The 24922-nt window shown below is 37.7% G+C and overlaps 1 protein-coding gene across 10 annotated transcripts in view; it reads right to left on the reverse strand.

Moving 5' to 3' along the window:
• Positions 1-24011, reverse strand: part of Dlg1 (discs large MAGUK scaffold protein 1) — a 191284-nt gene extending 167273 nt beyond the window's left edge. For 5 of the 10 annotated variants that reach the window (XM_048346896.1, XM_048346895.1, XM_048346888.1 and 2 more), the window contains exons 1-4: positions 22866-22955; positions 21785-21834; positions 20950-21081; positions 4380-4546 (exon numbers count right to left, since the gene is read on the reverse strand). In XM_048346896.1, coding sequence (XP_048202853.1) covers positions 4380-4546; positions 20950-21081; positions 21785-21834; positions 22866-22933 — 417 coding nt within the window. In that variant the 5' untranslated portion in view covers positions 22934-22955. The other 5 variants (XM_048346891.1, XM_048346892.1, XM_048346887.1 and 2 more) reach the window with 5 other exon arrangements.
• Positions 24012-24922: the final 911 nt, after the last annotated feature.

Consider the following 24922-nt stretch of genomic DNA (forward strand, 5'->3'; position numbering starts at 1 on the left):
GCCTCAAACAGTCTATGCAAGTTCATACCTTTAATTTCATACCCTCAGATTTTTTTTTTCCTTGGGACAATGTTTCATCAAATTGCTCAGCCTGGCCTCCAATTTGCCATCTTCCTGCTTCAGTTTCCTGATTGGCTGAGAATAGACTTGTGCAACGATGTACAGTTGTCATCCTCAATCAGCATATATTAATACATGAGGGGTCTGGGGTCATGCATATAATCCTGTTTGGGAGGACTATGGTTTAAGGGCCAACCCAGGTATACATGCAAGACTTCTTTTCAAACAATAGCTGGGTGCATGTGCCATCATCCCTTTTACAAGGGAAGCTGAGATTATAAGGATTACAGTTCCAGGTCAGCCCAAACAGAAAACGCCCACAAGACTCCATCTCAACAGAAGCAGGGTGTGGTGTCTCAGCCATTATCCCAGCTATGATGGGAAGCCTAAATAGGCAGAGTGAGGGATCCAAGGGAAAAAAGTGAGATCCTATCTCAAAAATAACTTTGCAAAAAGAGCTAGAAGCAAGGCTCAGATGTGGAACTAGTGTGAGGCCCTGAATTCTGACTCAAGTACTGTTACACAATAATAAAACGCTAAGATTTGTGATAATTCCATAGAATTCAGTATATCCTAAATAAGTTTACTACCTTACAGTATATTCTCATACCCTCTCCTCCATTTTTTCTGTATTTGATGAGTTTCATTATTCTGTCTTCATAGGTGTGTAAGTAAAATCCTTAATACTTTAGATATTTTGGCCTCCCCTAACTCAGACTCCCTTTTGCATTATTATTATCATCATCATCATCATCATCATCAACATTTCAGGTTAGGTTCCAGAAATGAGTAAACATATGCCATATTAGGCTTCTTGAACTTGGCCTATTATACTCAACAAATGATTTCCATGCCCTGCAGTATGTATATATATGTGTACACACACATTTCCTTTACTCATTCATCTGTTGTTGGACACTTAAGTGAATTATACAGATTTGCTATTGTGTACAGAGCTGCAATTGCAGGTGTCTCTCAATTTACACTCCTTCAGTTATATATTCAACAATGGTCATAAGGTAAGCCCATTTTTAGTCTTTGGAGGAATCTCCATACTTAGCCATTTCCATAGTGGCTGTACTAGTTTACATTCCCACCAGCAGCGTTTGAGGGTTCTTTTTTCCCCATATCCTTACTAGCATTTGTTGTGTGTGTTGTTTTTTTTTTTTTTTTTGGCCAGTCCTGGGCCTTGGACTCAGGGCCTGAGCACTGTCCCTGGCTTCTTCCCGCTCAAGGCTAGCACTCTGCCACTTGAGCCACTGCGCCGCTTCTGGCCGTTTTCTGTATATGTGGTGCTGGGGAATCGAACCTAGGGCCTCATGTATCCGAGGCAGGCACTCTTGCCACTAGGCATTATATCCCCAGCCCCGTGTGTTTTCTTGATAACTGCCATTTTCACTGGGATAAGATAGAATCTTTGTATAGTGTAAATTTGCATTTCCTTTATCGCTCAGGATCTTGAGCATATTTTTCATGTACCCATTAGCCATATACTCCAACAACTGTTCAATTCACTTGTCCATTTATTCATTGGATCATTGTTTTTTTGCTGTTCAGTGTTTTCAGTTCTTTGTATATACCATATACTGTATATACTGTATATTAATCTTTTATCTCTTGAATAGCATGAAGATTTTCTCCTATTCTATGGATTGTCTCTTGGTTCTTTTGCCATGCAGAAACTATTTGATCTATTAGAACTAATTTGATGTAGTCCCATTTGCTAATTCTTATTCTCATTTTCTGAGCAACTGGAGTCCTATTCAGAAAATAATTTTATCAGTGCTCAGGTCCTCTAGAGTTTTCTGTATTAGATTTAAAGTTTTAGGTAGGTCTTAAGATTTCTTTAGTCCATTTGAAGTTGATTTTGATCTCCACAGAATGAGAGATAAGGGTTAAGCTGCAGTCTCCTACAAGTGGATCTTACCAGCACCATTTGTTGGACAGGCCATATTTGCTATAGCACATGTTTGTGGCTCTTTGGTGAAAATAAGATGGTTGCATCTGTGTAGTTTAATGCCTGGGTCTTGCATTCTGGTTTTTTTTTTTTTTTTTTTTTTTTTTTTGCCAGTCCTGGGTCTTGAATTCAGGGCCTGAGCACTGTCTCTGGCTTCCTTTTGTTCAAGGCTAGCACTCTGCCACTTGAGCCACAGCACCACTTCTGGCTGTTTTCTATATATGTGGTGCTGGGGAATTGAACCCAGGGCCTCATGTATACGAGGCAAGCTCTCTTGCCACTAGGCCTCATCTCCAGCCCCGGGTCTTGCATTCTGTTCCACTGGTTTTCCAGTCACTTTTTGTGCCAGTACCAAGCTGTTGTAACTGTCATCTATCAATGTTTTAAGCTACTTACACTTTCAGATATCAGGTTATTCTGCCACCTCTGTGAATACAATACTTCCTAGTAACCAACCTTCGCTCACTCAAATTTGACACATATTTTTCTCTAAAACTCTAGGACTTGAACAACATATCCCAATGTTTCCCTTACAGTCCACCTATCAATGGCAACTTCAAACATTAACTTTCTGTAAGCCCTAGGCAATAATTGGTTTTCATCCATTTTCTAAGCTAGCAAGATCTGAAATGTTTTGTTTTTTCTATTCACTTGTGCCTTTAACATATCTAGGATATATCCTTTAGGATTTGCAGAAAGCAAACTTTCCCACAGGTATGAATGCTCCAGACTCTGATAAAAGCAGAAATGTTTCTAATACCTTGTTTACTCACTTTTTATGATGTGCATAATCAAACTCTGCCTCAAGCACAGTAAGTAAATGCCCTACCATTAAGTGATATACCCTCTATCCCTCTAATATAATTTTTGATGGAACTCAATATATTGTGACCTTTCTCACTGAAATCTATGTGATAATAAACTTCCATCTTACAAAATTGTCACTATATTCTAGTTTAATGAATATTTACATTCACTGGAAAACAGATCTAATCATTATCTAAATAATCTATAAAGACAGACAACTAGATAAAAGAATTGCATGCTTTGTAATCTTGAGAAGCAAATCAAATAGAAAAATAGTAAATATGAAAGTCAATGTTCTTAAAGATCAACATTTTTATAAAAAACAAGTTTAACCCAAGAAATAAAATAACATGTATGAAATAGTAACTATATAACTGCTTCATTCTATTTCATGCTGCTAAAACAACTCCTGAGACTGAGTAATCTTTAAAGGACAGAAATACATTTCTTGCAGTTCTGGAAGCTGAGAAATCTAAGATCTAGGGGTGATCTGGAAAGGGCCTTCTTGTTTTACCCATGCATGTGAGAAAGCAGAGCTAAAGTCTTTATAAAGCCTCTTTTATAAATGCCTTAATTACATTCACGATGAAGGAGCAGTCCTCATGACTAATCTTTTTTTTTGCCATGCTGGGAACTGAATCCAGGGCCTCACACATGATAAGCAACTAATCACCTCTTAAGGGCTTCACATCTTGACACCATCATATTGGCAATGTTAATCTTAGTTTTCTCATCATTAACATTAAGAGGGATCAGATGTACTCTGATTCATCCTGCAATAAAATTCTAGAGTTTTATTTTACTTGTATAAAAGAAAAGACACTTTCTACTTCATTACCAAAGTGCTATCTCTAGTTACTTCCCATCACTTTTCTATGGTTTATTACTCACCAAACAGAAGCAATTTCTATTTTCAAGGCATTGTCTAGTATACTAAGTAGAAAGGACTAGACCCAAATTTAGAAGGGCAACTGCTTTTAAATGACTAATGCTTCTTAGGCAGAACCTTTATTACAAAAATGCTTCATTATCTCTACTGTACCATAATCCAACTCTATTAGCAGCAATATAATACAAGAAAAGAGCATTACTAAGATAGTTATTAAAACTCAATGGTTTTAAATACAGAAAAATGTAGAAATCAATACTAACTTTAAGGACCATTGATCAACTTCTAGTCAGTTTGAATATAACCCTACAAAGTTAATAAACAAGTATAACTAAAGGAACCATAAAACAACATACTTCAGTATTCTTTTAAAAATTCCAGAGCAATATCATCTTTTTTAGTCCAATTTCCATGTTAATTATTACAGAGATGAAGTTTCACTGAGGTCTACCATGCAAAGTACTTTTTAATTGTTTAAAACAAGTATTACAGATCTGAAGCCAGTTAAAACCTTTTAAGACAGAAGCAAACCTTTTTGAGAATGTTTAATTCTGTTCTCTTTACTCCACTGTAAAGATTTCAAGAAATGCTATTTTAATAAAATTTTTTAAAGTAATCCAAATAAAATGATCACTAAAGAAGTTTTAGGGAGGAAAATGATCTTACCTCTATAGTAGGGCTAAGGCTGCTTGGCAGTGTTTCTGAAGTCACAGTAGTGCTTGGAAGGCTGGAAATGTCCCAAGTATTTATAGGTTGGATTGGTTCAGACTGTCTTGAGCGATCTATACATTTTGGATTATCCAGTAAGGTCACTTCATAAAACTCCTGAATATCTGTAGGTGAGGAAAGGAAGTATTGATGTTTCAAAATTTGTATTTCATATTTATAATTAAAAAGTATTCATAATTTCTAACTGGAGAACTTTTAATAGTCTTCAATGTATGAAATGCTAAAACAATTCACAGCAGAAATTTTATTCTTTAGAAAAACATATCCAACCCTATACTTTACATATTAAAACCTGCATACTATACATATTAAAACCTGCAGGGCACAGTGTGAATGTCATGCACATTTCACACTTCAAAAGTATATGCTGAGAGACAAGCCTAGAACACAGAAAACAAAGGGGCATGATCTCCTTGATATATGACTGTTAAGGTGGGGGGAGGGGGAGACAGTAGAGACCAGGTCTGCGAAACCAAAAACTTCTTGTCAAATGGTATTTCCCACAGGTTTGGGTCAGCGACCCTACTCTATGTAACTAAAACCAAACAAGTACTCAACATATAAAGGTCAAAAATAGACCTCTCAGTGGATCACAATAGCTATGTATGTATGTTCATATTAAGACAAGGATAAGCAAATTCTATTGTTGATGTTACATTTCAAGTCCTAGGTGAATTTCCTTTGGTGTAGGCCACGTGGCTACTGTATGTGTTTTTGGTACACTGTGTATTGTATATATGTCTACCTGATCTAGGGAAGGGAAAGACAAACAGGGTGTAAGATATCACAAGAAATGTACACACTGCCCTATTATGTAACTGTACCCCTATTGCACAACACCGTGTTAAAATTTTTTTTAATTAATAAAAAGATACATTAATTTTTTTTAAATAAGTGCATGCTGAGCCAGGTAAGCCTAGTAGCTTAGGCCTGTAATCCTAGCTATTTGGAGGTGGAGACTGGGGAATCACAAAACTTTGAGAGACTCCATCTCAACCAAATGGTTGATCCTGGTAGTTCACACCTGTCATTCAACAACAAAAGCAAGTATAAATAGGAGGATCCCACTCTGCTTATTTCTGAGACCCTATCTCAAAAATAAGCAATACAAAAGGACATGTATAAACAAATGATTTACACTATGGTAAGTTCCCTCTTGTTGTGAATTGTTGCAAGGACTGATGATCACAAGAAAATAATAGGGCGTAACACTATGTAATAGGCTCTTCATACATGTTAACTAGTATCATCAGTTACACAATTAGTCATTACCAATATTTTGTATTTTTATTATCAATCCAGACTAACAATGTAAATTTTTCAGGTAGCTTTAACTGTCCTACCCAAACAACAACTTTTTTTAAATTTTAAAAATCAAAGAACTAGATGAATTTATTCTCTAATATGATTAAGTTAAATGTTATACTATTTAAGAAAATATCAGTTAAAGATATGAAAAAACCCTGAAAGAAACTACAAATTTACTCATTGTAGCACAGTATAATTTTAAAATCAAATTTACTTTTCCATCAGCTGGAATCATATGAACTTAGTATATTAGCAGCAGTTATTCACACTGCTCAGAAACTCTGGGTGATAATCATATAATGTTTAGATTCATACTGTGAGCTCTTTACTCACTTATTGGTATAATCTTTTGAATTGATTTTTTTAAGGGAGAGAGAATTATTGAACAGCAAAGGTGAGAACTATCCTGTGTAGGATCATGCACAATAATTTTTAGATAGAATAATTTTTACTTCTGGTTTCTATTTGGTTGACACTATTACTGTTAAAAACAAACCTAATAGGACAGTAGGATAAAGTAACTCCCTTTTCAGTTTTAATAAGCAGAATTATAGAACTTTCCAAATCAAGGGCTAATTAGAACCTAATATTTATACATAATACCTGGACTATTACCAAACTAGCAGGAGGCAAAATTAACCCACAAATAGTCAGTAGCCTTTCTTTATATCAACAATGTACAAGCAGAAAGAACAATCAGGAAAAATACATCATTTGTAATAGCCTCAAAAAAGGGGGAGGGGGAGAAATAAATCTAACCAAGGACACAGAAGTCTTTTAAAATGAAGAAAGAAATCAAAGTCAACATCAGGAAATGGACTTTCCATGTTCATGGATAGAATTAACAGATCTACAAATTCAACACAATCCTCCTCAAACCCAATGACATTCTTTATCAAGATGGAGAAAACAATCCAAAACATCTTTTTTTTTTTTTGTCTGAACTCAGGGCCTGAGTACTGTCCCTGGCTTCTTTTTGCTCCAGGCTAGCACTCTGCCAACTTGAGCCACAGCGCCACTTCTGGCCTTTTCAACAATGTGGTGCTAAGGAATAGAAGCTAGGGCTTCAAGTATATGAGACAAGCACTCTTGCCACTAGGCCATATTCCCAGCCCAATCCACAACATCATATAACAAAAGACCCGAAATAGCCAAAGTAATTCTAGACAAAAAAAAAAAAGCAGTGCTGGTGGTATCACAATCCCAGACTCTCCAAGAGAGAGTAGGAGAAACACTAGAACTTAAGAGGCATAAGCAGAAACTGTTTGAAAAGAGTTCCGGGGCATGGCAGAAAGGAAAGAGACTTGACAAATGGGATTACATCAAAATGAGCTTCTTTTTTTGGGGGGTGGGGGCCAGTCCTGGGGCTTGGACTCAGGGCCTGAGCACTGTCCCTGGCTTCTTTTTGCTCAAGGCTAGCACTCTGCCACTTGAGCCACAGCGCCACTTCTGGCCGTTTTCTGTATATGTGGTGCTGGGGAATTGAACCCAGGGCCTCATGTATAGGAGGCAAGAACTCTTGCCACTAGGCTATATCCCCAGCCCCAAAATGAGTTTCTGCATAGCAAAGTTACTAAACTAGAAAGACAGTTAAAAGCCTGATAGATCTTTACCAGTAATACATCCAACAAAGGCCTAATAATAAAAAATATACAGTTCAAGAAATTAACCCTTCCCAAAGCTAATAAACCAATCACTAAATGGGAAATGGAGCTAAGGAGAGACTTCTCAGAAGAGGTAAGAATGGCAAAGAAACACATGAGGAAATGTTCAACATCCTTGGCCCTAAGGGAAATGCAATTCAAAACAACTCTGAGATGACATCTCACCCCAGTAAGACTGGCCAAAATCAAGAATTTGAACAACAAATGCGGTGGGGAAGTGGGAAAAAAATGAGGCCTTTTGCACTGTTGGTGCCCTATAATAGATGAGTGGATCCAAAAACCATGATACGTATATACAATGGAATTTTACATAGCCATTGGGAAGAATAATATTATGTTATTTGCAGGAAAATAAATGGACCTAGAACAAATCATGTTAAGTGAGGTAAGTCAAGCTCAGAGAGACAAACAGCTCATGTTTTCTCTCATATGGGGAAGCTAGATCTAAAATACACCAAGACATGATCAATTATACAGGGCTCTAAGCATTCACACATAGTGAGACCAAAGGAGGATACTCTTAGAGGAGGAACACAAAGGTGCAGTGCTTATGTGCATCTGATCATACAAAATACTATTTATCAAAATGAACTCCAGGAAATGGAAATGAGGGTTTTTCTTTGTTGCTGTTTTTGTTTACTTGTCTTATGGTATTTACCTGTCTTTCAGAAGGTAAAGGAGGGGCACAAAATGGAGAGACAAAGGGCAGCAGGGGTACTCACTAGACATTATGTTGAAAATGATCTATACAACCTGTGGGGGAAAACAGGAGAGAAAATCTTGGAGAGCATGAGGGAAGGGGTGACACTGTCCAAAAAGAAATATACTCATGTAACTAACATCTGTGTATGTCACCTTATAACAAAAGTAAAATAAAATTAAAAATTTTAAAGAGGATTTTTTTGTCTTGTTGGGGAAAACAGAAATGGAGGGACAAAAACATGAATAAATGCATAGTACCAGTAGATACTATGAAAATGAACCGCGTAGCCTGTGGGTGGGGATGAAAGGGAAAAACGAGGAGAAAGCAAAGCAAGAGGTGACATTGTTCAAAAGGAAGTATAAGTTGTTTACTAAGTCATTATTGACTTATGAAATGGTAATTGTTTTGTAATAACAATTTAAAATTTTTAATAATAATAATACTGCATGTGAAAGCACTTTATAAACCAGGGAGCATTGTCTAAAAGTGACTTCTACCCATCACAAAAGAAACTGAAAATTCAAAACCAAAAGCATCACCTATGAATTATTCTTACTAGATAGAAGTTAACTCCATCCTATATCAAGTCTTCAGACCCAACTTCTACTTCACAGGAAATAGAATACAGGAATAAGTTAAATGACACCAAAGCAAGCCATGAAATAAAAAGTCCAGAAAAGAACACCCTACAGACAACTGGCCTAGTTTCTTTACAGAGTCAATGTCTTAATGCCTGGGGTCAGTGAATCAAACCTGTAATACTATCTGGAGGAGACCAAGATCTGGAAGATGACAGTTCAAAGCCAGCTCAGACAGAAAAGTTTGCATGACTCCATCTCCAACCAGAAAAATGATGACTTGTGGCAGGTGACTCAAGTGCTAGAGTGCCAGCCATGAGCCAGAAAGTCAAATCAGAGTAGAAAACTAAGTTCAAGCCCTGATACACACACACACACACACAAAAAGTCAATGCCATAAAAGGGAAAAGAAATTATTTCAAAGTAAGGATGGATCTATACTAAAGAAGCAAATATATGGCAAACAACAACGTCTAAGCCATTGGCAATGTAAGACTAGGCAGAATATAAAAGATGCTGTGATAACAATTAGGGAAATCTGAATATGGATTATCTGACAGAAAATATTAGGGAACATTGTTTTTTGTATAAATAATATGTGGGCATGGGTGTATTTATACATTAAAACATATTTTATACACATAGATGTACATTTATAGATCCATCTATCTATAGAGATTAGCTACTCCTAAACATATATGTATATAAACAAATACAACACATACATGAGTTCCTATAGAATGCTCCCAAGAGCATGAAATGAGTGAATATATATATACATACATATATCAAGTAGACATCACTTATGAAAAAAAGTCTTACATTTGTTAAGTATTATAAGTCAAGTTTCAAACCCTAAATTTCTGTAAGTTTTTAGTCTGTAATTAACTAGCAAAACATTGCTATATCTTAAACATTTCAAATGGAAATCTAGATCAGTGCTGATAAAAACCAAAACTTCCCACAATGATTAAAAATCCTCTCTAGCTGCCCAATCCAAGCTTCATATGAGTACTGGGCATTTGAAATGTAATGAATGTACATGTGAGGAACTCAATTTATAAATTTATACAGATTTAATAGTCATATGTGCCCACAATGACTACTATACAGGACAACAGAAAGCTAGACTGACATAACAGATAACATCTTATGTAGGATAAAAAATGAATAAAGTATTCCACATGATAATTTTTTTAGATTCACTAGCACCTTGCTTCTAACTGAAGTGCCTTACCCCTAGTTCCTCTATTCATCAAGCAGCCCTTTTTAATTTGTTCTAAGCTCCTATAACTAGAAAATCAAATATCCATCTTATTTTAACTGTAACAGGGTTAAGACAAAATAAACCAATTAGAATGGCTCATAAAACAAAAGAATCAAACAAAACAGAAAGTAACAAGAGATATTAGAGTCCTCATGGATTACCAGCAAAAATGCAAAATACTAGTCAAGAGAGTGATTCCTCTGGAACCTGTGGACCTGTGGTCTGGCAATTCCATTTCTGGCTATATATAGCCAGAAATATGGGAGCTAATTACAGGCTTATGCGTGTAATCCTTGCGACTCAGAAGCTGAAATCTGAGGATTGCAATGTGAAGCCAGTCTAGGCAGGAAAGTACTCTTATGCCTAATCAACCACCAAAAAGCCAGAAGTGGAGCTGTGGTTCAAGCACTGGCCTGGAGCAAAAAAAAGCCCAGGGAGTGCCCAGGACCAGTGCAGAAGGAAGAGAAAAAAGTAAACTAAACAAAGACTAAAAAATAGGATTGTTTACCAATAGTTATGGTAGCATTATTCATAACAGCCAAAAGGTAAAAACAATTCAAATGTCCTTCCAAGATGAATAAATGTGGTACATGCATACAATTAAATATTATCCTTAAAAAGAAATTCTGATACAAATGAGTAAACCTTGAAAATACTATTCCATGTGAAATAAATATACCTGAAATAAAAGATACTATGTTCTTCTACAAGAAGAATCAAATTCATGAGACAGAAAGTAGAACAGTAGTCACTAGAAGTTGGGGCAGAATGAGCAAATAGAAAATTTCCAATTAGGTATTAATGGAAATTAATTGTAAAGCATCTATTAATTTTAAATTAAAGTATCCATTAATTTTAATTAAGGTATCCATTAATTTTAAGTTGATGAAAAGAAAAATTTTGAAGATGGATAATGGTGGCAGTTGCACAACAATGTAAGTATATTTAATGCCACTGAGCTATACAACTAAAAAAGGATAAGATGGTAAATTTTGTTATATACACTTGCCAGGGTTAGGGCTAGGGTTATTCTTGCATTATTATAATAAAAAATAAGCTGACCATGAGTCTAGGTGAGTTCATAAATGAGTGAAATACATAAGTTCCTAAATACCTATTCAGCTATCAGTAATCTTACTGAAATCAGGTAACCTGTATCACCAGGTAATTCTCAACTTAATTAGGATACTTAGCTAATTAAGTTGATACGCAAAGATATTGAACATTTCTGTAGTACAACAATCTGAAGTCTTTGATTATGACAATTTGTCATAATAATTTTCCTTAGAAATGTATGCATACATACATAATCTTTAATCTTGACCTATATCCATTCTTGACATTCTAAACATTCCACAGCTTATGTACTTTCATTTTTCCACTACTTATCTTCATTTTTAGGGCACTCTACGAACAAAGTGATAAGAAATATAGTAACAGTTCTTGAGAAACTCTCCATCACAATTAGTTATGTCGACTGAGATTTTTTTTTTTCTTAAAGAATCATCTCATCTAAAAAAGATAATTCTGGAAGAATGCACATACATTTCTTGTTCTTGTCATGGGGAAGAAAAGGGATGTGTACTAAGGTTTGAGCTCAGGGATTTGCACATGCCAAACAGGTACTCTTGAGTCACACAAATGCTTTTTTTTTTTTTTTGCCAGTCCTGGGCCTTGGACTCAGGGCCTGAGCACTGTCCCTGGCTTCTTCCCGCTCAAGGCTAGCACTCTGCCACTTGAGCCACAGCGCCGCTTCTGGCCGTTTTCTGTATATGTGGTGCTGGGGAATCGAACCTAGGGCCTCGTGTATCCGAGGCAGGCACTCTTGCCACGAGGCTATATCCCCAGCCACACAAATGCTTTTTAATTTCATTATTTTTTTAGTAAGTTCTCACATTTTGTGGGGGCCAGCTGGCTTGGGTCAGATCCTATTTATGCTCTCTATGTAGGCTGGATGATAGTCACTATTTTGCTTAACACTGCATTGGTTGAGATGGGATATCACGAACATTTTGCCCAGGATGGCTTGAGCCCATCTTTGTTTCTATGATATCTAGGAGTACAAGTCTTAAAAGTACTTGTGTTTCATTTTTTCCAAGTTAGCAACAGTCCTTGAACTTTATAATTAATCCTCATTTCACTTGTCAGGAAAAAAATTGTATTGATGATGAAAAATATGAAGATTTAGCAAAAAAAAATTTAAGATGAGCATTGTAATAAGGCAAGTACTAATACAAAATGACATTCTGAAATTAAATACTTTTACCATTGTCTTTACTAAAGAGAATTACTTTGAGTTCTAAAGTAATTCACAACTACTGACATTCTAAAGTAAAACAAATTCATCAATCAAACAAGTTAAATAGACAAAAGTAAATGGTAAATCCAAGTATACTACTAAATCTCTCGTATTTCCTGAAAATCTAAAATGACAAAGTCAGGTAAAACTGAAGTTATTCTCAAAAGAAAGAAATCAATGAGTTTATCTTCTACATGTAAGGTGTTGAACCAATAAAGACTAATGGTGTGAATACGTTTTAGAAAAAGAGCTAAAAGGTGAAATGATAGAATCATATTATCTTTGGAAAACTGAGGAAACTAAAGGGGAAAAATATCTAACACCTAAGATTTTTTTTTTACTCAATATTGGAAATGAAGGCATGGCTCAAGTAGTAGAGAGCCAATGAGTGAAAAAGCTAGAGTATAAAGCTCTGAGTTCAAGTCCTAGAAGTAGCGTGCATGCGTGTGAGTGCACACGCGCGCACGCACGCAAACACACACACATATACAACACACACACACAAAGGTAGGGTGGGATGTAGCTCCATAGAACAAAGTACTTGCTTAGCAAGTGTAACACCTTATATTTTATCCTCATTATTTAAAAAAAAGACAAAACAAACACAAGACATCTAAACACAAAGCTGGGTGACATATGCCTATAATCCTAGCTACTTGAGTGGCTGAGATTAACAGTATCACAGCTCAAGACTTAGCCAGACAGAAAACTTCATAAAACCTATTCTTAGTAATTGGGCAAGATGGCATATATCTGTAATCTTAATTATGATGGGATGCCTAGAATAGGCAGATCACCGTTGAGGCACAAGCCCAGACAGAAAGAAAACCCCTTATTTCAAAATAAGCCAGAACAAAAAAGGGCTAGTGGTGTAGCTTAGTGGTAGAACACCTAGCTAGCTTGTGCTGCAAGGTCCTGAGCCACTTGAGCCACAGCGCTACTTCTGGCCATTTTCTATATATGTGGTGCTGAGGAATTGGTTTTTGCCAGTCCTTTTTTCTTTTTGGCCAGTCCTGGAGCTTGAACTCAGGGCCTGAGCACTGTCCCTGGCTTCTTTTTGCTCAAGGCTAGCACTCTGCCACTTGAGCCACAGTGCCACTTCTGGCCGTTTTCTATATATGTGGTACTGGGGAATTGAACCCAGAGCATCATGTATACAAGGCAAGTACTCTTGCCACTAAGCCATAATCCCAGCCCTACAGCAGATTTATACACAATTGATAAAGCTTGTATCCATTCAAGTTGTTCACCGATAGTAAGCACATAAACAACACTGAACATAACACATTTATACATGGAGTACTACTCAGCAATAAAAAGATAGGAGCTATCAAGACATGAAAATACATGGAACTTTAATAGTACACTGCCAATCTAAAAGGGCTACATATTTGTGATTCCCACTATAGGATATTTTAGAAAAAGTCTGATCTTTTAGAAAAAGACAGCAAAAAGATCAGCAGTTGGAGGGGGTGAAGAGGGTGAACAGGTAGAACACAGACGATTTGTAAAGCAATGAAACTATTATGCATATCACAATGATAAATGCATGAATATCCACAGATTCATCCAAATGCAAACTTTGAACCTGTAAACTCTGTCATTTTTAACAAATGTACCATACTAATGTAAGATATTAACAGAAGAGGATAAGGCGTGAGAATATGGCAATTGTACTTTACAACAATTTTTCTGTAAACCTAAAATGACTGGAAAAATGTCTGTTCATATTTAAAAATGCATGAAGGGAACAGAAAAGCAAACTGCCCATGTACATCTGATCATATGAAATGTTTATCAAAATCAACTCAAAAAAAGGGGAACATAACAAAATTATGTTTCAAAAATTAGCAATTTCATACATTATCAAAATTACCTCCCAAATATATTTTTTAAATTAAATGTTTTTTAAAAGTCTTGAAATGACTTGAAAAAGGTGATGTTTCTATAACCTTGGGGCTATATTATAACAACTTCATGGATTTTAATACTGGGCATGGCCTTGCCAAGCATGATACCAAAAGCAGAGGAAAAATATTTAGTAATTTAGACATAAATGTGCTTTTAAAAAAAGTGGAAATTGAAAAACAAACAGCAGACGAGAAAAGTTATCTACAACTTAAAAACAACCTTTTAGCTGGCCATCAGTGGCTCAAGGCTATAATCCTAGCTAATCAGGATACTGAGATCTAAGGACCATGATTCACAAAACAACCAAAAAACAACATTCTTCCATCTTTGGTGTTTTTTTATATCAAAGTAATCAGCAAAATAACTGAAGGTGTGTCACAGGAAAAATATTAAAAATATAATAAAGTGTACAGAAAATTAGTCATTTTCCACATACGCCTTAAAAAACTATTTTTTTTTTTTTTTTTTTTTTTTTTTGGCCAGTCCTGGAGCTGAAACTCAGGGCCTGAGCACTGTCTCTGGCTTCTTTATGCTCAAGGCTAGCACTCTGCCACTTGAGCCATAGTGCCACTTCTGGCTGTTTTCTATATATGTGGTGCTGGGGAATCGAACCAAGGGCTTTATGTATACGAGGCGAGCACTCTTACCACTAGGCCATATTCCCAGCCCTTAAAAAACTAATTTGATTGATAAGACATTCATAGGTATATTTAACCAATTATATCAAAAGCTTCAAAATTTATTGTATCTCCTTTGAAGTAATTCACTTCTAGAAATGTGTGCTTGGGATTTAACAAAGAATATGAAACAAAAAGCCACATATATTACATAAGTATAGTGTTTATAGTTAAGAAAAATCACAAACTAAATGCTACTGGGAAGCCATTAATAAAATGACAGAAAAATCTTGTAAGATAAACCATTATTTAAACATGTACTGCATGGAAGACATCCACTGATAAATCTAGAGAGGAGTAAAAATAACTATTATATATAGTACAGAAAACTCACTGTATATATTTACAAAACATCACCTGCTATACCTGCCCCCCCATAAAAAGGCAGCAGTTCCTATCAGTCTACCCAATAAATGTCACAAATTAAAAATGAGACAGAATACGATTCCCTCAAGCAGTCTTGGTTTACATGTACTTCTTAGCATGTGAACTTCTTGCTGTATCTCACTATACAAAGTGTGATTTAGTTTTGTGTCATTAGCATAAGAGGTCACTTAAACACAAGCTAACTACTTTCTCTGGTGCTCAACAAAGAAAGGGAAGGGTTAATTGTTCCTTTCCATTAGGAAAAAAAAACAAACAAACACAAAAAAACCTTCAAGTACCAGGGCACTAGCTACATAGGAGGCTGAGATTTGAGGATTGCTGTTCAAACCCAGCCCAGGCAAGTCCATAAAACTCTCATCACCAATTATCCACACACAAAAAAAATGAAGTTGAGCTTTGTGGGTCAAGTGGTAAAGCACTAGCTTTCAGCAAAAAAAGCCCAGGGACAGTGCCTAGGACTCAAGCTCAAGTCCCAGGTCCAGCACACACATACACACAGATTTTCTAGGTGTGCGCGCACGCATGCACACACACGCACACAAATTTTCCAGGCAAATTTTAATCAGTTATGATTTTTCACCTTACACTCTGGTTCTGGATAACAATTCCCATTTTTTAGGTTTTACTTATGAAGCAAGTTTCACAAGATGAAAATGTGTATGTACAGAGTAACATTCCAGAAGATTACTTTATATTGAATATAAGCTATAGTTATCTGGCCTTACATGATTATATGAAATATAAATAATCTTCATTTTGGAGGGCTACAGGAAAGGCAACTAGAGAGTTCAAGACATAACCTGCTGTTTCAAAGGGGAAAACAGAACTCTTATCAGTTCAGGATTAAAAGTAAATACAATGATTTTATACACCAAAATATATCCTAACACTTAAATCTACTCAAGCACAGACACAAAGCTTCCTTCTAAACTAATATATATTTTTAAAACCATTTTTGATTCCTAAAGAGAAAAGAATATCCTACAAAATTAAGTATTACAATCACAAACTATAAACAGGAACTGTCAAATCAGTGAGCAAAAATGAGTTATTTAAACACTCCAGACACTCTGACTCACTAGTCACATCTCCCATTAATATTCCTTAAAACAATGTATGTACATGAAGGAGCCAGAATGTGTCTGAGAAATGACTGATTCCCATCACCTTTATAATAACAATAAAAATAAAATTTAAATACCAAATTGTGCAATAAATATTTAAGTGCACACACACACAAAGAAATGGCTGATTCCTGGGCTTGGGCAGAATAAGTACAAGATGAAATTGGAACATCTTGTCAAGGCAAGATGTAATGAAATGTTCAGAGGATCTCCACTGGCTAAATCTGAGACAATCTGAGCACCAGAATTATTAGGATAGTTTAAGAAAAATAAAAAGACAAACCATTAAAAAAATAGAAATATTTCAGTTCATGACAGACAGAGACAGTGGGCTTAATCACAATAAAAATATCAAGTGAGAAATGTGCATGAATGGTGTTGTTAGCTAACTGTGACTTCAACCACCACAGTAAGAACTGCTTCAAGCCAGACACCAGTGGCTCACATTTGCAATCCTAGATACTCAGGAGACTGACAGCTGAGGATCACAGTTTGAAGCCAGCTCAGGCAGGAATTAACCACCAAAAAGCTAGAAGGGGAGTTGTGGCTTGAATGGTAGAGAACTTGACTTGAGCAAAAGAAACTCAGGGATAGCACCCAGACCCTGAGTTCAAGCCCCAAGACCCAAAAATAAATAAATAAAAACCTGCATCAAGCAAGATTTGTCAATTGATGCTAAGGAAAATGAAAATTGTATATGGTGTTAAAATGTCTCTCCCAGATATTATTTGTAAGATTCGAAGAGGAAAAGCGACTAAAGATATATATGTATATATATACATATGCATACATATACATATGTATATACTCATATACGTACATACATATATATATAAAAACTGGGTAATCAAAATTAGCATCACCAAGGACGACAACATTGTTATATATATATGTGTGTGCGCGCGTTTGCATGTGATATATAACATCTGGACATATAAATTTCTAAACCTAGAATACAAAATGTATTTGTTTTGTGGTACTAGGGTTTGAACCCAAGACCTAGCACTGGCTAGGTAAGTGACCTACACAATTTAAACCATGCTACAAACTAATCACAAGCAAACATCTGACAAACTTGAAACAAAAGACTTCATATTAAATCAGTTATTTATTTATTTATTTATTTATTTTGCCAGTCCTGGGGCTTGGACTCAGGGCCTGAGCACTGTCCCTGGCTTCTTTTTGCTCAAGGCTAGCACTCTGCCACTTGAGCCACAGCGCCACTTCTGGCCATTTTCTGTATATGTGGTGCTGGGGAATCAAACCCAGGGCCTCATGTATATGAGGCAGGCACTCTTGCCACTAGGCCATATCCCCAGCCCTTCATATTAAATCAGAACTGTATTTCAAAATAGTTAATGTCATGAAAAATAAAGCAAGAATATGCTCAGGAAACCTTTTGCCCTGCACAGATAAAATGACTTAGAAGAAATATTTATAGATATTTTTACAGCTGATGCTCAGGTTTTAAAGAGAATTCAGCCAAAGCCAGCATAATCAAAGCACTCTTACAGAGCTACAGTTTAAAAAAAAAACACAACTATTAGTAAATAAATAACTCTATCTAATTAAATCAAAACCACAATTGGAAAGTTAATAAACTTTCTTTCAGCTGCAAAGTTTTAGCTAACAGGCTAATCCATGTCCTGTTCTTTTCCTTGCTCAAATTTTTATCAGCAATGTATCAAGGTTCCAATTTCTCTAGATCCTTGTTAACACTTGTTTTCAGTTTTCTTTGTTTTATGATAGCCATCCTAATGAGTGTTATTCTGTTTATTTTGTCCTTAACCCAAATATAGTTACAGTAAGATGAATATTTGATTCTCCAGTTGTAGGAGCTGGGTATAGGTCAGCAGGCTGCTTGATAGATTAAAACAGAGAAACTAGGATTGAGGCACTTCAAAGAACAAGAGCAAAATGTGTGTAAGCATATCCAAGAGATGAAATCACCACCTAGTAAAGATACACACAGTTAAAATCAAGAAATGGCCTGAAACCACTGTGGATCAGAACCTGGGCTCTGACTATAATCAAAGCATATCCAATCAATCTACCTTACTCACAAAATGTTCAAATATAAGTACAGAAATTGGAAATATAAAATCCAAAGTTCTCAAACTACTCTTACTAAACTCAGAAAATAAAATCAAACGGACTTATCTGTTCCATTTACTAAAAAAATGATTACTAGATATATTTTGGGAATAAATTTTTAAGACATAATAACTATAAATATTCAGCTTTAAAGAAACACCTTAGCTGAAATTCAAAAGCCAACAAAAAAAAGAGAAAAACTATACCACTTTCAATAAAATTTAAATCTGAGACAGTCAGTATTCAAGGATACTAAGTACTAGAATTGGAATGATTTCTGTATTTTAGGAAAATACTTAGGAAACAAAATATTTTAGGAAAATATTTAGGAAATAAAAAATTATTATCAATTATAAACTGCACCATTATTTCATGTTTCCCTGAGTTCAAAAAAGCACAGCCAATTCAAAATGACATACCCATCAGACATGGTGGCTCTTGCCTGTATTCCCAACACTTGGAAAACTGGGGCAGGAGGATCTTGGGTTTGAGGCCAGCATGGGCTAAATGGTGAGATTCCTGTCTTAAAAAAAACAAAAAAAGGGAAAAAAAAACACCCAACAATAAAACATATGGGGGATTGAGTTAAATCTGATCAAGATACACTATAAGCATGATCAACAAAAGCTTCCCTTCCTATTGTACAACTATATAAGCTAATAAAAAACTGTTCAACAAAAAAAAAAATTTCATATTCCCGGGGTGCTGGTGGCTCATGTCTATAAATCCCAGCTACAAAACAGATTGAGACCTAAAGGATCAAGTTCTGAAGTCAGCCTGGACAACAAAATCCTCAAGACTCCATCTTCAATTAAAGAGCAAAATGCTGGACTAGAGGTATTCTCAATTGGTAAAGCACCAGTTGTGAGGAAGAAAGAAGTGCCAGAACAAGAGGCCCTGAGTTCAAGCCCTGGTACTGGCATGAGCGCGCGCACACACACACACACACAGCATATATTCCACTTAGAATATGCCTGTCAACTTTAGACACATTAAAATACTTAAAAATTATAACAGATATATTTACATGTTTGTCCATCTGAATAAAACACAAGATATCAGAAATCTAATTTATATAACATATCAACTGGAGCCCAGGGGTAGAATCAATATTTCTATAACACAAAAACTCCTACAAACCCACATAAACTTTTTCCAAAACACATGAAAATAATCAATACAAATAGTTTTTTAAAAATCAATAAATAAGCAATGCTGACACAAGTACAAAAATACTAAAGCATTCCAAACAAACAAGATAATTTAATTTAAACAAGTGATTTCTAAAGTATAGAAGTCAGTAACTTAAACACCTAATGACTTTCAAATAATGGTGATCAAGACCTTTTAATCCAATAGTCACAAGTACCAGCACAGAACAGTCTCAACAAATATAGAAAAAAAGTGAATGAATCCACGATTTTTCAGTATATACTATACACACATGAATTAGTTTCTCACTTAATTTATAGGCTTAAGGTACATTGTGCAACTTTCAAAAACAAAGGAAAGATGCAAAGGGGAGAGAGAGAGAGAGATATCTTAGCCAAGTGTGTGGCATCCACCTGTAATATAATATTAACATTTGAGGGGTCAAGGCAGGAGGAGAACAAGCTGGAAGCCAACTTAGGCTATAGAATGAGGCTACCTCAAAGCACAAAGAAAAAACTTTCTGAGATATGAGAGGGACCAGAGATAAGTCACTTTGCATTATATATTGGGGACTATGTACAAAATACTATAGAATGAGGCTGTCTCAAAACATAAAGAAAAAATTTTCTGTGAGGTATGGAAGATTATGTACAAAATAGAAGATTTTGCTTTAGTACTTTACTTGGAGGGGGAGAGGCTTAAAAACATATTGTTTCATTTCAGTACTCCCATTATATAGTTAATATAAAATAAATGATTTGACACAATCAAAAACTGAATGCAGGAAAGATGACCACTCTCCTTTAAAACAATGCACCTCCTCAAATTTAGGTTACAGGTAACAAGTGTCTAAAGTTTGTTTGTAAAGTAATGTTAATAAACAATACTATAATTTTACAGGTCTAAACTTAAGCTCCACATATACCCAATTTAACAGAGGTCTATATTAAAGGAATGAATGCTCTTAAATACAGTAGAAGCCTACAAACATTTTCAAGGACTCTAGAGAAACACAAGTCAAATACAGAAACAAGACAACAGTAATTCAGTAATTACCTTTCAGGTCCTGAAATACTTCTGGAGCTTCCCCATATTTTAGTAGTTAATTCTAGCATATGAAACACTACTCTCAAAACCACTGAAATAATTCTACTTAAGTTTTTTGTTACTGGCTATTTTCAGAAAGGGTACTATTGGCCTATGAAAACCACAACTCACTGAAGATGTTCGCTAAAGGCCTCATATGTCACCAAATACATCACTCCCTTAAATTTAAAATCACTGAATTTAGAGAAGCATTAAGCCTATTTGAAACATAGTGGCCACAAAGTTGTAATTCCCACCTATTAAAGCCTGAAAGAGGTTGCTCTGAAATATGTTAATAACCCGTTCAATGGAACTTCTGAGCTGTCTATCTTCAGTTTGACTTAGTTTCGAGCGATATTCTTCCAACAGGTGCAACGCTCTCTGGGTATCTGAAAAGAAAAGTTTAATATTATTATATACATATCTAACTGTGCACATAACATTGTTTTGCAATAAAGTATCACATGCAAGGGCAAAGAGTCCTATAAGATATCTACACAGTTCCTCAAATCTTCTAAGTCAACAGTTCATGTAAACAAATTCCCTAGCATGACCAGATTCTTGTTAAAACACTAGAATAGAAAAAAACAAACCAAGAAAGTCAGTAGTTTCTAATAATAGTGTACATTAGTAGTTTACAATCATAAAAGTCCACCTAGTCAAGTATTTGAAATTTAGTTTCAGATTCCTTGATAGACAACAAAAGCAGTTCTTTTACAATTTGCCAATATAACCTAAATTGTCAGTGCTTCAGAACATTCTTAGTATCTCACAGTTGCTCACACAGTAGGGTTTAGTAACAGTGATAAAATGAAATACTAAAACACCAATTCAGAGTTTTTTAAAAGACACGGTGGGGTAGTTAACAGCTTCTCTAATCCCTAAAGAGACATTATAAAGTAAGTTTGACAAACATTTCGGTGTTTCCATCTTCTGAAATGTGAGGCTTAGATTCCCTAAGCAATAAAGGTAGAACACTGCTGTTTCTTTAAAGCTACACAAACATTTTTTTAAAGGCAATCACAAAACTGTCATGGGGGGGGGGGGGGAAGCAAGTGGCATTCCCAAGAGAGTTCCGAAATTAATTCTCACCTTGTTTCCGGACCGGCATTTTTCTCCAGAATCTGGAAGCGGGCACACACCTTCAAAAAAAAAAAAAAAACCAAAAAAAAAAATCAAACAGAAAGATTAAGAGAAAGAGAGGAAAAAAAAAAAAAGGTCAGGATTCTGGTTAAATTAGTATTTTCCTAAGAGTAGAAAAACTCCCAGCCTTATCAGAAATGCCCACATTCCAAAGTTTCCCCAAGTGAAAGCAAGAGCCTTAACCTCTCTCCGCAGTGTCAACCCACCCAGAAACGCTGCTCTCTCCCGGGCTGGGGTCGGTCCCTGCTCCCCGAGAACAAAACCTCCTCCAAAGCTTCCCCCTCCCCAATGGTACCTAAAAGCCTAGCGGCGGAGCCACCACCTCCCAGACCCCCAACCCAACCACACCCCCACCCACCCCAGGGGGGAAGGCGGGAGTGGAGGCGCTCCGACCCTCGGGCCCCCCAGCCAGGGCGGTGGCGGGGTGCGTGGCGGTGGGGGGGATCGCACGGCCGGTGCCCCCGCGCCGCTCCGCTCGGGCCCCCTCCTCTCGCTTGCCTTTCTCCGAGCTCGGCTCCGCCAGCGGAGATCGCACAGGACAGCGGCCGCTCTCCGCGACGCCCTCGCGCCCCACATGCACACCTCCACGGGCCCCCACACCTGCGGCGCCGCCACCAAGTTCCTACGAGCGGCGGACGCCGGGTGCGCTCCGGCCGGACACGGAGCAGCTCCCCCGCCCGGCCCCGTTCCACGTACCCCGCCCCGCCCCGGGCCAGAGGAGCTCGTCTGAGGGGGTGAGGGGACAGAAGGGGAGGAGCTCCCCTCGGCGGCCGCACCCACGGCTTCTCCCAGCACCTCAGGACGTGGCCAGTAAACTGGCTCGCCGGCTCGCCCACTCGCCACCGGGCCGCCCCACCCCCGGAACCTCGCCTCTTTCCGCGCCCCCAGTCGCTCTCCCCCCAAACTTTCCGCCAAGATGGCGGCCCCGAGCTGGATTGCCGCGCTCCCACGTGACTGTCTTCCCGCGTTCTCAGCCAATCAGAAGTGAGGAGGCGGCTCGCGCCGAGCCCGGGGCTCGCAGAGCTGCTACCTTGGGGCTGCACAGGGGAGGGGGACGCCGAGACGGCTGAGGAGCTGCGAGGGGAACTGGCCGGGCATCCCCCGGGAAGCGGCTCCCTTAAAGGCGCGGTCGTCCAGTGGCTCCGGAAACACCGGAATTGACACATAGACTCTACAGGTGGTCCGGAGTGGCTCCGGGACAGCCCAGCCCGTCTTCACCTCGCCCAGAGCACACCGTAGTGAGCGGCCGGCCCGAGGCTCGGAGCTAGGAGCGCGCCCAGCCCCGCCGGGTCCGGTGTGGAAAGAGACATGGCCTCACCTATGACCTATCCGAGACTTGACCCCACTGACCACGTGCTGTCTCCAACTTCAAGGCAGGAATGATCGTCTGGCGTCCTCGGGGATGGGTCTCCAAAGGGGAAAAGCGGACTTGCAAAATTAATTGCGCCACCCTTGTTTGGGGGCGGAGGAGGGCGGGACTTGGGAGGTGGGGGAAAGGGAGAAGATGGGGGTGGGGAGGGGATCTATGTTGCCTTCCACTCGGTACTGATTTTTTGTTGTTAGCATTCGCCTCTCAGTGAAAGGTTTGAGGAGTTTAAGTAAGAGGATGTAAAACACGGAGACTAATCAATCTGGTAAAAGTTTGAGGAGTTCGGAGGATTTTTAAATCTTAGCGGTTAATACCAAATAGGAGTGTAGTTAAGGGTGGGGAGAGATGGTTTGTTCATTCAGTTTTTCATTCGTTCGTTCCCTACCCACCCCCACACTTGCTTACCGAGCCAGCCAGTCGTCTCAGACCTTACTCAAGTTCTGGCGTCCCTTTGAAAGGACTCACCTGTAGCCTCCTTCCGGAAACGGAGTCGCATTCTGCAAGCACAGCGCCTACATGGTTTTAAAAGTCGTGCATCTCAGACCCTAACTAGTTAGTTGACAGTGATTTGCTCCCAACCGTGCTACCCGGCTTGCAGAAGGGGAATCTCGGAAAGCTCTTCAAGTCACTCACTGCCCAGCTCTTCCTCTGTCTTAATGATAAGGACTTCCCTTCCCTGCTGTGAGGTCCTGGAGAAAAGTTGGCCCAAGGTCACCCAGAGTTAGTGACATAACCGGAAACCTGGATAGGATTTATTAAAACGTTCCAATACAGCTGACAGCCTTTCAGTGCCGCTGGATCCAATCGATAATGGAGGGAAGTCTTAGGAGCCTTGCAGGGTTCCCATAACAGCCAATCAAGAGTTAAGATGACCGCTGCGTTTCACTTTTGGATTACACTGAAGAAGACTGATTTTCACTTTAGGATTACACTTAAGAAGACTGATTTTCGAGAATCTCAACTTAAGAGCTCACTTAGACCCATACTTAATTGGAAGAAACTGAGATCCAGTAAGAGAAAAGAACTTCCCAAGGCCATATAAACTAATCAGTGACAGTAACCCACAACTCTCTTCTTTTGGATTCATCCCAGGGCTGGATCCTGTGATTTTGGACAACTATGATTTTTCCACGATGATTTTGAACAACTTGGTACTGGTGTTTTGGGAGACTGGCAGCAGATTTTTTTTTTTAACTTTGCTAGATCAATCGTGCTAGGTAGGATCTTGAGCAACAGTTAAAGCAACATTACATAGAGGAAATGGACAAGAGAGTCCTATGGGGTGAACTCCTAAAAGGTCTTTAATAGAAGGATGGGGATTATTAATAGTGAAAATGTCTGGCAGCACATATTCATTATATTATTATCCGGACTTTATTGGTGAACTGCCAACGGAATGGTTTTTTTTTTTAAAGCCATTCTAAGAATAGAATTTCTTTAGGATTCAGAAGGGAGAAAAGTGGATCGGGAAAGGAGGAAAGTCACTTGCTAGGCAATTGGGATAGAAATAAGTGAGATCCAAGCTCTGCTTTCCCAGTACCTAAAGCCTCAGCTCATATAAGGCCAATGAGCTTTTCCCAGGAATCATCAGTGTTGTCTTAATTGTCCTCTGAAGAAAAAAAAGAGGAGTAACAGGAAGATATGTACCCTTTTCTTGCCATCCACTGTGAAAACCCTATTTAGTTGTCAATAATGTCTAAAAACAGGATTGAACCCAG

Source organism: Perognathus longimembris, chromosome 5 (genome assembly GCF_023159225.1).
Source record: "Perognathus longimembris pacificus isolate PPM17 chromosome 5, ASM2315922v1, whole genome shotgun sequence".
NCBI lineage: Eukaryota > Metazoa > Chordata > Mammalia > Rodentia > Heteromyidae > Perognathus > Perognathus longimembris.